We start from the raw sequence: 13,103 nt of genomic DNA on the forward strand, positions 1-13,103 counted from the left end.
GTAGATGTGGCGCTTAGGGACATGGTTTAGTGGTGGACTCGGCAGTGTTAGGTTAACGGCTGGACTTGATGATCTTAAAGGTCTTTTCCAACCTAACCGATTCTATGATTATACACAGACACACAGAGCAAAGTCTAGCAGCACCAATGATGAAACATTTTAAAAACAGAAGAAACATTACATTTGCCTCCCGTGTAACTTTACGGAAGCTCAAAAAGGCACTGAAGCAGAAAAAAAACGTAATTAAGAACTAATCCAAAAGCATTCCTGTTACAGGGAAATATTTTGGTTAAAGTTTTTTTTCTCTCCCTCAAAATTACGGTAGCTGCAGGCATGGAATTATCAGTCCTATGCTTTTTTTAAAAAAAAATTGAACGTTTCGTCTATTATTGCATAAAAGCTAATCTATTATCACCAGAACTATTTATCTTTCTGTTTTGCCAGAACATTCTGAACGCTGTGTATGATATACCCTTGGCAGCAGCAGAGCAAAACCAGACAAGCAACTAATGTAGAGAGATGTAATATATTATCCTCTTAAAGAGTTCTTTTATTAAGATCACCCAGCTTTTCGAATGGCCAACTACAGTGTATCAACTAAAGAAATGAACAGGAAAAAGTTTAAGACGTTTAACTATGTCAAAAAAAAAAAAGTAAAATTACAAAAAAAAGTTTTCACTTCATAAAAGGAGGAAAGATTTGGAAAAACGCAGTAAGCCAGTTTGACTTATGTATATGGAATTTAAAACCTGTGATACTATTGAGTATTCCCCTATCCCTCTTAAACTCAACATGGAAAAGCTCAGCATAGACACTTAAGAGTCTGAGAGACTCTTTGGACAAAGTTTTGACAACCAGGGTTTCTCCATTTGAATGGGAGAAAGCAAGAAGTATTCTTCTGGGATGGAGTTGAAGGACACATTGGTGTCAAACTCACAGATTCTTTCGCTTCTGGGTATGACGCAGGTACTTGACACAGGTCAATCACAAAAGACCAGCCTCAACTATACAGAAAGTAACCTGAGATCCCTTGGGAAAATGTCAAGATTGCTGAATGAAAAGCAGCATATACACATGCATCAGCTAACTCAGGATCCTGCAGAAGGTCCAAATGCATTGTGGCTGTCCACACCGAAACCCTCTTCCATCCTGAAGGGTAAGCATTTCTGGGAGCAGATGTGGTCTTTGAAAACTCGTCCTGCATTAACTGTTCGAACAATCGCTGTCCATGGTACTTCTCCAGGCAACAGCTGGCTGTCAGGTCCAGTAAGATGTCACTTGCGGCAGCTGACCATGGTGCTGTAAATTCAGGTTCACCATGGGCTGTTACTGTGTAACAGGTAAAAGGAAACCAGTATAACTTCTGTCAATTGCAGGCAGAGTTTTTTTGGTTTTCTGTTTTTTGGTTTTTTTTTTTTAAAAAGGAGATTTTTAGATTTTAGAGGTAACTGGAAGTTTGGTGAAGAGATGTAAATAAGACCTGCACTCCACCACTGAAGTAAAACAATCAGACAGTGCACCTAGAAACACGGTCCTATCAAACCGAGAAGATGGAACACATTTTTTTTTCTAGAGGTATTAATAGGATTTAGTCTCTATGCTTTGTCTTCAAACAGAACATAGCTGACTGTCCATGGAAGGTCTGCTCAGTTTTCTTCCATGTTGTTGTTGAACCTTCGGAAGCAAAATCACATCAGGATTGTCTTACTTCAGTTGTTCCATTTCTGGAGCTTGACTGCCAGATCACGTGCTTGCTAATGTAGTGCTGAAGTCGACAGTTTGTACAAGAAATGCAGGCAAATTTTGAACAATAACAGAAAGACCCAGGAGTTTTAAGTCCCAGCTTCTTGAGAGAAGCATCAGCAAAAAACAGGTCTTTGCTTACCTGAATACAAGACATGCTATTTTTCACCAAGACTAGATACTGCAAAGCATTTCTTGCTTCCACTGAGTTTCTATCCACCAGCATCTAATTTGAGGAGAATACAAGCAGAGACTGACAAATCCTTCATGTAGTGAATATCTCATCGACATCTGCCACTGTGGATTTTATAAAAGAAAGCCTACACAGACTAGTTTAATGGTTCCACCATACTGGTATGGAAAAAATGGCCTCCCAGGAACCAGATCACTTGCATTTTTAAGTGGTCCATCTGTGAATGGCTGAAGTCTTTGCTGGAGAAAAAAAAAAACAAACACCACCACTTGTGCATATTGCTTGTTCCTCCACATCATTTCAGTTCTATTAATGGTTTATTGAGAATCATATCGTCCTGTTCATCTGCTGTTTTGTTTGCTTGTGTGCACAAAAAATAGTTGGAAGTCCTTCTAGGGCATGCAATATGCCTCACTGCTGCTGAAGTAGGAGGAAGAATTTGTGGTGTTTACCATACTCTAATAGAGGAGTCCAGAATCCCCTTAATTAAGGAGAAAGACATGTCTGGTCAGGTGCGCAGAATTCAAAATAGTTAAGCATTTTCAAGACTTTTCAAAACATAGTCTTACTACTAAGTCTTTACACTGCAAGACAGAAGTCTCTGAAAGGATAAGTCATCAATCGCTGCCCAGGAACTTCCATCATTGCTTCATCTGGCAATGAAGATGGCTCCCTCAGATGAAAATGAGTGTTCCTGCATTTCCCTGTCAGTTCTTGTTTTCAGGGGCCCCCATATTTAGGTATACTAGCTAGGCTGCCTCAATATTACTTCCTTTTTTTTTTTTCCTCCCCTCTCTCTCTCTCTCTCTCCCAGAAACACAGTAGAGTATCAGTTCCTGGATTCAGAAGATGATGGTCTTCCTGAGGTCAATACAGGCAATGTGACACACTGCATGACTGACATACCACTGACCTGGCTGGAGCTGGCCATCTGAGCACCACTGCGTCCCAACTGAGGTGGAACTCTGCATAAGGATTCCCTGTTTCCTTCTCTGAATCCCTTACTGTGAGGACAGAGGAGAGATCTCTACTTAAAGCTGGAAAAAGAAGTACATCAATGAGGAAATTATCATTTGAATGATGGTGCTAAACAGCAATATAGTACTATAGCCAGTTCTCATGCACAGGACATACTCCAAATATCTTCATGGCTTTTTTCAGACACTCTGTAGGGTCTGTTGTAGAACGATACAAAGGTCAGTGCCAAGTCGCTTGTACCTCCTCAGCTTCTAGGCCTGGTCAAGCGCTATCCTTTGGCACCGGATGTTTCATATTCTCTTCTATGATCTCACTTGGAACTACATTTGGTCTCCATCCAGTTTCTGTCTAAATAAGCAACAGATGTGGGCTTTACTGCCTGAAATTCTGACAGATACAGCAGATAGCTCCGATGCCTTCAGAAAAGCCAAGCGATTTCATCAAAGTTGGAAATAGGAGACAGTAAGTTACCAGTACATATGCCACTGCTGTTTGTACCTCTTCAGTCTTTAAGACAGAAACAGGCCTTAATCTAGCAGTGACTTGAATTGCCAGCTAAAGCAGTTGTAGCTTGGAACAAGTATCCAAGAATTTCCAGGAATGAAAAACAGAGTACTTATCTGTACTATGGCTCTACCATAGGCTGAAACACAGACTGCATTCACCAGTCCAATGCAAACTGAGTAGGGATAACAGTTTAGAGAGTACCATTAGGCACAGCAGTCAATACAAAGTAACACTTCCAGTAAACTTTCTTCCTTCCTTCCCTCTCCCCCTTTTGTTTAGTGAATCCAATGAAAGTTTTAAGATGATGAAGATTTCTTCAGAAACTTGACAAAAGAAATGATTTGGAAGTCTCCAAAGAGATTAGGAGGACAGATGTTCAGTAATTTTCATCTCACTGCTACAAGAGAAATGACAGAACTGAAGACAGGTCATGGATGCTCCACTCGGTACGCCTTTTACATAAGGATACTGGGCATTACTGGACATACACAAAGCCTCAGTGATTCCTACTATTCAAAATCCCCTGTCTTATGTGTTATATGATATATGTACATGCCCAAAGAACAACATTATTACATTTCCTTTTATGGCAGGAATCTGAGTTTTTATTTTAGTGAGTAGATAAGATAATAAGGATGAGATACTAAGCGTGAGATTGAGCTTCACATTAAAGACACCTATATTTAGTTTTCTATGCTCTCACTGTAGTCAATGGAGATCAAGCCCATAAAGTTTACAGAGCTACTGAGCATACCTAAAGTAGATTAAGTAGTGGTGGTTAGTCAAATAACTCTCCACACTCTGTTGACTTCTCTATTTCCATTGACCGCAAAGAAAGCACACATCACTCTCATGCTGACATCCAAAATAAGTGTCTACAAAATGCAGCTGAGACCCAAGCTTAGTGACTTAATTTTGGAGATTAATAATAAACAAAAATGAGATTTTATCATAAGTGAACTGCTGTCAATGATGTAACAGAAACAGGTTAATCTAGGTTTACAACATCATACCATCTGAATTATTGCGTATGTAGTATTTTACAGAAATAATGAAATTTTAATGAGATTTCAATGTCATTCTCTCATATATGTAGGGAGAATTGAAGAGACAGAACCATTTCAAACTCAGTTATCAAAGCTATGCTAATAACTATGCACAGAAGCCTTAATGTATTAAACAAATTACTTATACAGTACAACAGTACTGTTACTGTATCTATATCCAGGGGGTTATGCAGAGTAAGTGCAGAACAAGAGCTTATCAACTTTATTTGGACAATATTTGAATTTTCACACTTGCTAGCTACAGAGAAACAGAAATTTAGCCACTTTTTATGCAGCAGTACAGCAATACACAATCATGTCCTTTAATTACAAGCTCACCTGGAATTAACATCACCATGTCCAAGTTGCCCATGCTGCCCATATCCAAATGTGTAAACATCACCATTCTCCATCAAAACCACTGAAAAAAAACAAACAAAAAATAAGACTATTTTTCTGATATATGCACATGTTAACATGGTACTGCACCAGTGCTGGTTAGCCTTCCTGAGCAGCACACTTAACGATCCCTACTGAAACACTCAGAGATCTATACCAGATTCCACAACCCATCACAGCTAGCATCTCTATGCAGGGCTAGAGCTGTGCCATGCAGGTATTTTCAAACGACTCAAAAATTGCTTAAAAGCTCTGATGTAACTCAATATATGATACTTATAGTCCTTTTCACTATTGAAGGACAGTGTAGTAGGCTACAAAATGAGACTGCAACCTTTTCAACCTTTAACACACCTGTGTACATCCTTATTGAAAATTAAACAGAAAGCAATGAAAACACATACAGCAACATTAAAAAAAACCAACAAAAATTCTAAGCTATAATTAACATTGATTTATTTATTTTTACCTGAATGGTGAAATCCACAACTGACTTGCACGGCTCGCAGTTCACAGTCAAAGCGGACAGCCCCTGGTGGATAGGTTGTGATTTTGCTGGCATCCTTCTCACCTCTTTCTCCACTTCCATCTATAAACAAAACTTATAATTATATCCCATGTCTTCTAGAAGAGTTACATTAGAAGAACGAATAAAACAAGAATAGTAAATAACTCCCCACCCCCCCATTTGTAAGGTAGGAGAAAGAACTCACAGAATAGTGAGAGAGACAGCTCAAAATGTGGCATCAAAGTAGACGTGAAAAGATGACAGAAAATCTACTTCTAAACAACCTACTACAAAGTTACACACTGGAAAATATCACATCCTCTAAAGCAGAAACTTCCAAAAAGCACACAAAAACGGCCAGCCAAACAGGAAATTCAAACAGCTTCAGAAGTTTTGCTTAACAACCATCACTTTCACTCTTCAATAAAATAGCATTATGAAGGAGACAGAAAGCACTGTAGTTAAATTCAATAGGCATAGCCTGGTCTATTTTTTTTTCAATTACTACTTGTAATTGAAGGATTTTACTTGACTAAGGATTTTACTTGACTCCAACTTGGCCATATAGCCCTTCAATTACTTATGCAGCTCATTTCTAACAATGCCAACATACTCACTACTAGCACATCTGTTTCCTGTCCGTTTCAGATGCATTTTTAGACATTGTTTCTGTGACTTCTTTTAGTAAGTATGAAGTGCATTATTGGTTCCTAAAGTCAAACTGCTCTTGCATCAGATAAAAGCACTGAAGTGACAAATAAGTGTATTACTTATAAACTTCTTGAAAGCCACTATCTTCTCCAGGAATCAGAATGTTTGTCATCTAACAATTACAGTACAATTAAATTATATGGTCACAAGGTCACAGAGGAAGGTGGTTTCCTAATACTAGCAGGAAACCAACATGACAGAGAAATAGACAACATGCTTATCACCATTAAAACACCTATACTTCTGTAGAAAGTGGGCAATGGAAACTCTAAAGAAAGTGCATTTTCACAATGAAAAATCTCATATATGACTTCAGTCACACTGTCTAGCATAGAGAAATGAGAGAAAATACATGAAGTGAAAAATAACTGCACAACGGAGATTCCATATTCTTCCTACAATAATATTCTTCCTATGATAATTCTGACCGATTACTGCTTTATTAACAAAATTGATACAGGGAAACAATTGCTGCTCGAAGTATTCAAGGTGGTGTTAACTTAGATCTGTATTTGTAATTTCTACATGTTTTCCTGAATAATCATTAGTGGAAGTCTGAATTCTGCAACTTCATTATTCATGGTGTGCAGCATAGCACTTACAGACTTACAAGTTTTTTTAGACTTAAAATATAATTCTGTTTTTATACATATTGCTCAAACTTTCTTTCCTTTTTATTGCATAGAAACTGCTGATACAGTAAAGTAATTTCAGCACTTTTATTACAAACCAGTTTTAACAAATTTTACTGTTCTGGAAATAAAGCTCTTTTCTAGTGATGACTGAGTACAGAAATTATATGAATATGTAGTTTACATCTGTAAAGGAACAGGGCATATAGGTATTAAGTAATGCTTTTGAAGAATTAGGTTTAATAGCATAGGTAAAGGATCCCTTTGAAAATGTGGGTGCCCTTCATCAAAAAGAATTGCACTTGCACTACATGTTGGATATGCATGAAATGGAGATGTGATAAAGGAACTGTCTGGCTCTAAGAATTGCCATGGGATTTTTGAGGTTTTTCCAACAGCATCAGTTGTGTACTACCAGACTGCATGCACATTAGAAGAAATGTTTCTGAAGGTCTGTCTGCAGCTTTTTTTGTATTAACAACAAAAGCAAATACAAAGAGACAGAACCACTATTTAACAACAACAACAAACCCCCCTGAAAATACAGATTTTTTCCTCCTAGTCATGTAATTCTGCCTTAACACGCGTCTAGTATTTTAGTTAACAATTTGGCTATTTCTCAAACACAGTACCTTTGAACTTTTTATGCCTACTTTTGCATTAAACTCTACATGCCAAAGTAATCAAGAGATGGTTCTAAGGGCTAATATTGCCACCAGAATTATTCAGCAAGCAGCCTACTTACTGCTTTCCTCCTTCACACAAGCTTTTCGGACAGAAGCAGAAAAAAGCTAATTGTTCTGGAAGTCTACGTGTGGCCCGTCTCCCCAACTCCCTCAATCACTGATAACTGTCATGAAAAAGGTAAGCTCTCCCACCGTGCAAATGCACTTGAACAGTCACCTGCCAGGAACGCACATGTCCAGTAAGTATGTGTCATGGCTGCATGCACTTCCTACAGTGAAATGAACTAGACACACAGCAACCATGTCACCTATGCACAGTCGACTATATTAACAAAGTTTAGCAGAAGTTGTATTCTGGTCATGTAACAGTGGCATACCAAGTGATCTGTAGACACCTGAAGAGGTACATGTCCATTTCCTGCCTCATTGTAAGAAAAACATACTGCTCTTAAGTTCTTCAACAAGTACTAATAATTAGTTGAGGATTGTTGTTTTCTCAAATGATAAATATGTGATACTGCCTTTAAATAAAATGATTCTAGATATATTCCCATTTTTTCCAAAGTTGCAAATGAAAGCATAACACTTTATTACCCTTAAAGAAACACTAAATACTACTGTGCAAGATGTAGAGACAAGTACATTCACATGAAACAAAGTTTGCAATTCCTTATCTGAGAAATAAATTTATTTTAAAGAAAAAAATTTTACAGAGTTGACATTTTCAAATTCCAAAGCTAACTTCTCAAAGCCTTTAAGACTGCAGGAATAGAAGCAACTGACTTCAATACATATCTTTCTTTGCTTAAGTGTGAAATTTGCAAACTGAAAACGGAACTCCTCTCAGCCTTCTTTGTGTGGTTAGTAACCATCTCATGAGTTTTGAATCAGCTGGATCTTCGAACTTGATAAGCACTCTAAAATAATTTATGTGCGGTAAGTACAAAACCCTTGTAAAAAAAAGTAAGATTCAGCTAGTCTTGGTTAGGGAAAAAAATGTCTTTTGACTAAAATATACAAAACTAAATAGAATATCACTACTTACCTTTAAAGCATACTTTTGGGCTATACTGTTTATCTGTATACTCCATTGCATGGCCAATGCATATCATTTTTCTAGCAGCACTAGCCAGGAGAACCAAGTTCTACAAGCTCTTACACTTAGAGATAAGGCTGCAAATAAACTGGGTCATCCCCTTTCTTTTCAGTACTTTCACAGAGTCAAAATTTTTTTAGATATGTGAGCAAAAGGTGGATGCAGAAAGCTTATTTGCACGTGTCTTGAGGAACAATTGTAACTATGGAGATACATGCTTGCTTTTCTTCAAACAATTGTGCACATATTCATTTCGTTAGAAGTAATATCAAAACAACTGTTCCTAAAAGGGAAGCATAGAAAAAAAAAAGACTACTGAAGTAGAGACTCTCCTGGTTGAATGAACGGAACCTCGTAAGCAGAGCAAGTTAGTACTTCCAGTGTTATCCAACTGGACTACCACTGAATAGAAACTCTCTTTCATCTCTCTCAGAGAGAAGAAAGCACCAAGGAAAAGCTCCAAAGTGCTTCCTGCTGTCAGCACTGAGGGGTGGGCTACATGAACAACTTCACAATGATGGGTTTCTATCCTGGTTATCTTATACAGTTGGGGAAGGAAAACAAGATAACTGGAAATACAACCAACCAAACCCCCCGCCCCCATTCCTTACAAAATTCTTAACTCCTGAAGACATTTTTTCACTCAGTGAAACATGCTCAAAAGTTCTCTTGGCTGATATTGCTACCACAAAAAAAAAGCTGCTTTCCAGGAACGAAGAAAAAAGCTCATTCAGTCTCAACAGCAAGTCAAGTCATAACCTATAAATGAGAGTTCTGCTGGCAAAAAAACACCCCTAACATTGTTACAGAATGGCATCTCGGACCCTTGGTCCAGCCCCAAGGAAAAACATTTTGTTAGTGTTCCTCAGGTGCAGTAAGGGTGATGATATTTCATTTCTCACTGACCATCTTTGGAGGAGGGAAAAAGTGCTTCTAAAGATGTTAAACGTGTTTCTTCTCCCCACAGATGAAAAGCTTTAACGCAATATGACCGTACACAAAAAATTCTTAGAATAACTGCCTCCTTATACCACATCATTTGCCAACAAATCTGTGTTCAGTTCAGCAGTGATTACCCAAAGCAAGCATATCAGTCAAGTTACTGGTTAGTATCTGTGATGTTCAACCCTCACAGGATGTTCTGAATGCCTTAATATTATCTATAGGCTTTATACACAACATTACTTGAACAAATCAGCCTGTGACTGCAGCTTCTTGGCTGTCCACCACAGGCTTCAGCTGAAATACCTGTAAACCAGTATTACAGCTACAGTGCAGGGGGGAAAGCAACCTACCTCTGGTTGTAAAAATCATCCATCCTATGAGGGCAGAAAAAAAAAAGTAAGTCTGTTGGATGCTTGAGAGGTTGCTACAGAGCTTACTTGAGCTTATAGGTGAAATTTGATAGGCACAATCACAAGTGCATAACACTTATGATAATGTGATAATAAACTTGCATTCTAGTTACAAATTCAGTCATAACTGTGTCCTGAATTTTTGTACCCGTATCGGCTTACCTGTTCAGCTCAGCTAAAAAGTAAATGCAAACAGGAATTTACTGGCCAAAACATTTATTTGATTATCTGACCTGGACGCAAGCAAAACTGCAACACTGAGCAATGGCAAAGCACATCCATCATCTCCATGTACTTATTTTTCTACGCTATATGAATACAAACCAGAAGAAGTGTATTTGACTGACAGCATGAATTCTTAGGTATTTTCTGTGACCCAGACAGCTTGCCAAATAGAAACATATGTTTTGGACGAGCAGAGAGCCACCTCTAGCCTCTTTCCAACAGAGGACTGAAACCACAAAAACTACTTTCAATGTTGTCTTCTTAAATTAGGTATTCAGCTTTAATTCACAGGTAGACAAAAAGGTATACATTTATGAGTTACTTTATTCTCTGCAGATACCAAAGGGACCTTACGAAGTGACAAGGATAACTTTTCAAATCATTTAACAAGTGTAATTTCTGGAGTAAGTGATTTAAGTGGTGGGTTTCTTTGAGAGACAAGGAAGCAGCAACAATTTATAAACTCTAGAGAATGAATCAAAGCTCTTATCAATGCTATACTTTATCCACCCATTCAACAGAGGAAGAAGAAACTGCTGAAGAAATTCCCTCTATCATCTACTGCTGGTCCTGCTTTGTTTATGATTTGCAATGGTTCACAGCCATAAGTCTCCATTTGCAGTATATGACATGAAGAGTTATTCCTAACCTCTTAAAATTCTGGGCCACTTCATCTAATTAAATTTAACCCTCCAAAAAGAATTACTGAATGATGGGGAAGAGAGGGGCTGGTATGAAAGATGATAAGGAAGTCTGAATAGAGAGACAAAACTCATAATAGCAAAAAAGGTATGTTATAAAGAAAGTCAACTTCGTTATTAATAATTGTTATTGACAAATTAATATTTGTTGTCATGACAACACATGACCACAGCTGCTGATTACGTATGCTTGTGAGGTTTGACATACTCTCGCATTCTTCAAGCCTCAAATTCCAAGAAAGTCCCTGTCTGAAGTGTCTCCTTATTGATGGCAACGTGTAAAAACCTAGTAAAGAAAAAGTGGCTCTGGAACAGTTTTGGTGCAACTTTTATCTTCTTGAGCAAAGAGAAAAAGTCTTAAGCAACATCGCTTCAGTTGTGTTTTGAACTTCTTTAAGAACACCTAGCACATGAAAACAAGACTATCAGACTATGGAAATGTCAATATGAAACATATAAAGACTCCAGTATCATTCACTTCTATTAAGTCTTAGATGTAGGTTTTCATTATCAGCTGTCTTTCTCCAGTGAGTGCTTCAAACTACTTTACCTTTCAGACGGCGTATTTTACAATTAAAAAGTAAATTACAAGTAAATTTTCTTGAACTTCTGATAATTTTGTATTAGCATTTGCAAAATGGTTGATACATAGCTTGTTCCATCCATGCAGGTTCAGCTTCATCTAACCTTTGTCCTTTTGAGGGTATTTGGTTTTATACTGTGCAGAACATTTTTTTCATTGCCACTACTCCCAAATAAAGGAAAATGGTGGCATTTGCTTGCAGAATCTTAATTGACTCAAGGAGCTTACTTTGTTTTTAATTGCTACTCCGTTCATTTCTACAGTTGAGAAAATTCTACAGACTTTCATTAATCTTTTGTACTCAGATCCTCAGTGATGAAGTCCACAAGGATTGGAGATGCAGACTGGGAACTCACTACCTCATTAAAGAATGAGGATGAAGCACAAGCTCATTTTTCTTCTTAGTGTCAAAGCACTCCATGAATACCAAGAAGGTGGTACCTACTCCTTTCTATCTATAAGTGCGATGGAGACACAGACATTGATCAGAAGGATTATGACTGTGCTTAATAAGCATCTTTTGTAATAACAAGGACCTTGATATGCAGATGCTATAAATGCGAAATGAGTAGATGACAATGCCAAGCTTTCCAGAAAATGGGTATTTGACGAAGTTGAATGAGTTTTCAACTGGGCAATTCAACAAAAGAATTCCATAAGTGAAAAACATGTAGATTTGATAATATGTACAAGTACATATCAAATATACTATTTTATTTAGGCCATAATTGTCAGTCCTGAAGCTGTTCACATTCAAGTTTAAATATCATTACCAAGAGAAGCTCTGCAGCTGCAAATAGAGAAGCAGGAACAGGTAGCAGCAAGTTTAGTCTGGCCTCATCAGCACTACCAGTTGAAATAAATTTTCCTTGCCCGAAGATTTTGAAGGTCTGGTTGCTGTGAGGAGTTACAGACTACTTTAGCAGAAACCTCTGAAGAATGCCAGTTTGGAAAGCATCACATTCAAAAGTGAAACAAAAGAACATGTCGATTTCAATGTTATAGAGTCCTCTTACTGAAGTCAACATCCCTGCCTCAGATTGCTTGATTATTGCTTTTACATTCTATGTATAGTAAGAGAGGCATGCCTTTTAAAATGAGGTATACTTATCTTTTTCATGATTCCCACCTTCCCCATTACTTTGATAACAACCCACTTCATCAGTTTTCCTTTTTCCCTTGGAAGCTCTTCCAGAAGTTATGAGGCATTTCTAGTTTCTAGTGAAATTTATGGTTGTCTTTTGAGAAGCAATCTTCTGAGGCAGAGAAAGGTCTCAAAGTTTACTTGCTCAAAGATGTTACAATCTTCCTTATCTGTTTAGCATGAGACACAAAGAACTAAAAAACTGAATGTTTCTTCGCATATAGTCTTCCTCAAGGAAAAATAAGTGTTCAGTTGTACAGAGCATATCTGGCAAAACCTTTCACCACAATACAGACCTTTGCATTGTTCTTACAACTCCGAGAAGCAATGCAAACCTCAAACTGGCACTAATGAATACACTTTTTGTAAGGAGATGCTTGAGCTGAAGTGAGCTCCAACTACTAACACATGCCAAAAAAGTACAGATGTAGGCAGGATGAGCGTACTCCTTTATGCACTTGCCTATGAAGTCAAGGGCTTGCAAGCAGTACAAGTAGCAGTAGTATGCAGCTCAAGAACACTGGTCGTCAGCAAACTGTCACTCAAATGACAGCATTTAGGTTCTGTATGTTTTGTCTTTCAGCATCCAATCTCTC

General features: G+C 37.7%; 1 protein-coding gene across 1 annotated transcript in view; it reads right to left on the minus strand.

The window, feature by feature from the left end:
- The window catches only part of MYCBP2 (MYC binding protein 2, E3 ubiquitin protein ligase), a gene marked incomplete at its 5' end in the record, with an annotated part of 194,066 nt that overhangs the window by 124,081 nt on the left and 56,882 nt on the right, over positions 1 to 13,103 (minus strand). The window contains 2 exons of the mRNA XM_009281730.1: positions 4,807 to 4,888; positions 5,336 to 5,458. Coding sequence (XP_009280005.1) covers positions 4,807 to 4,888; positions 5,336 to 5,458 — 205 coding nt within the window. The remainder of the gene's footprint in view (positions 1 to 4,806; positions 4,889 to 5,335; positions 5,459 to 13,103) is intronic.

Source organism: Aptenodytes forsteri, unplaced genomic scaffold (assembly GCF_000699145.1).
Source record: "Aptenodytes forsteri isolate BGI_AS27 unplaced genomic scaffold, ASM69914v1 Scaffold51, whole genome shotgun sequence".
NCBI lineage: Eukaryota > Metazoa > Chordata > Aves > Sphenisciformes > Spheniscidae > Aptenodytes > Aptenodytes forsteri.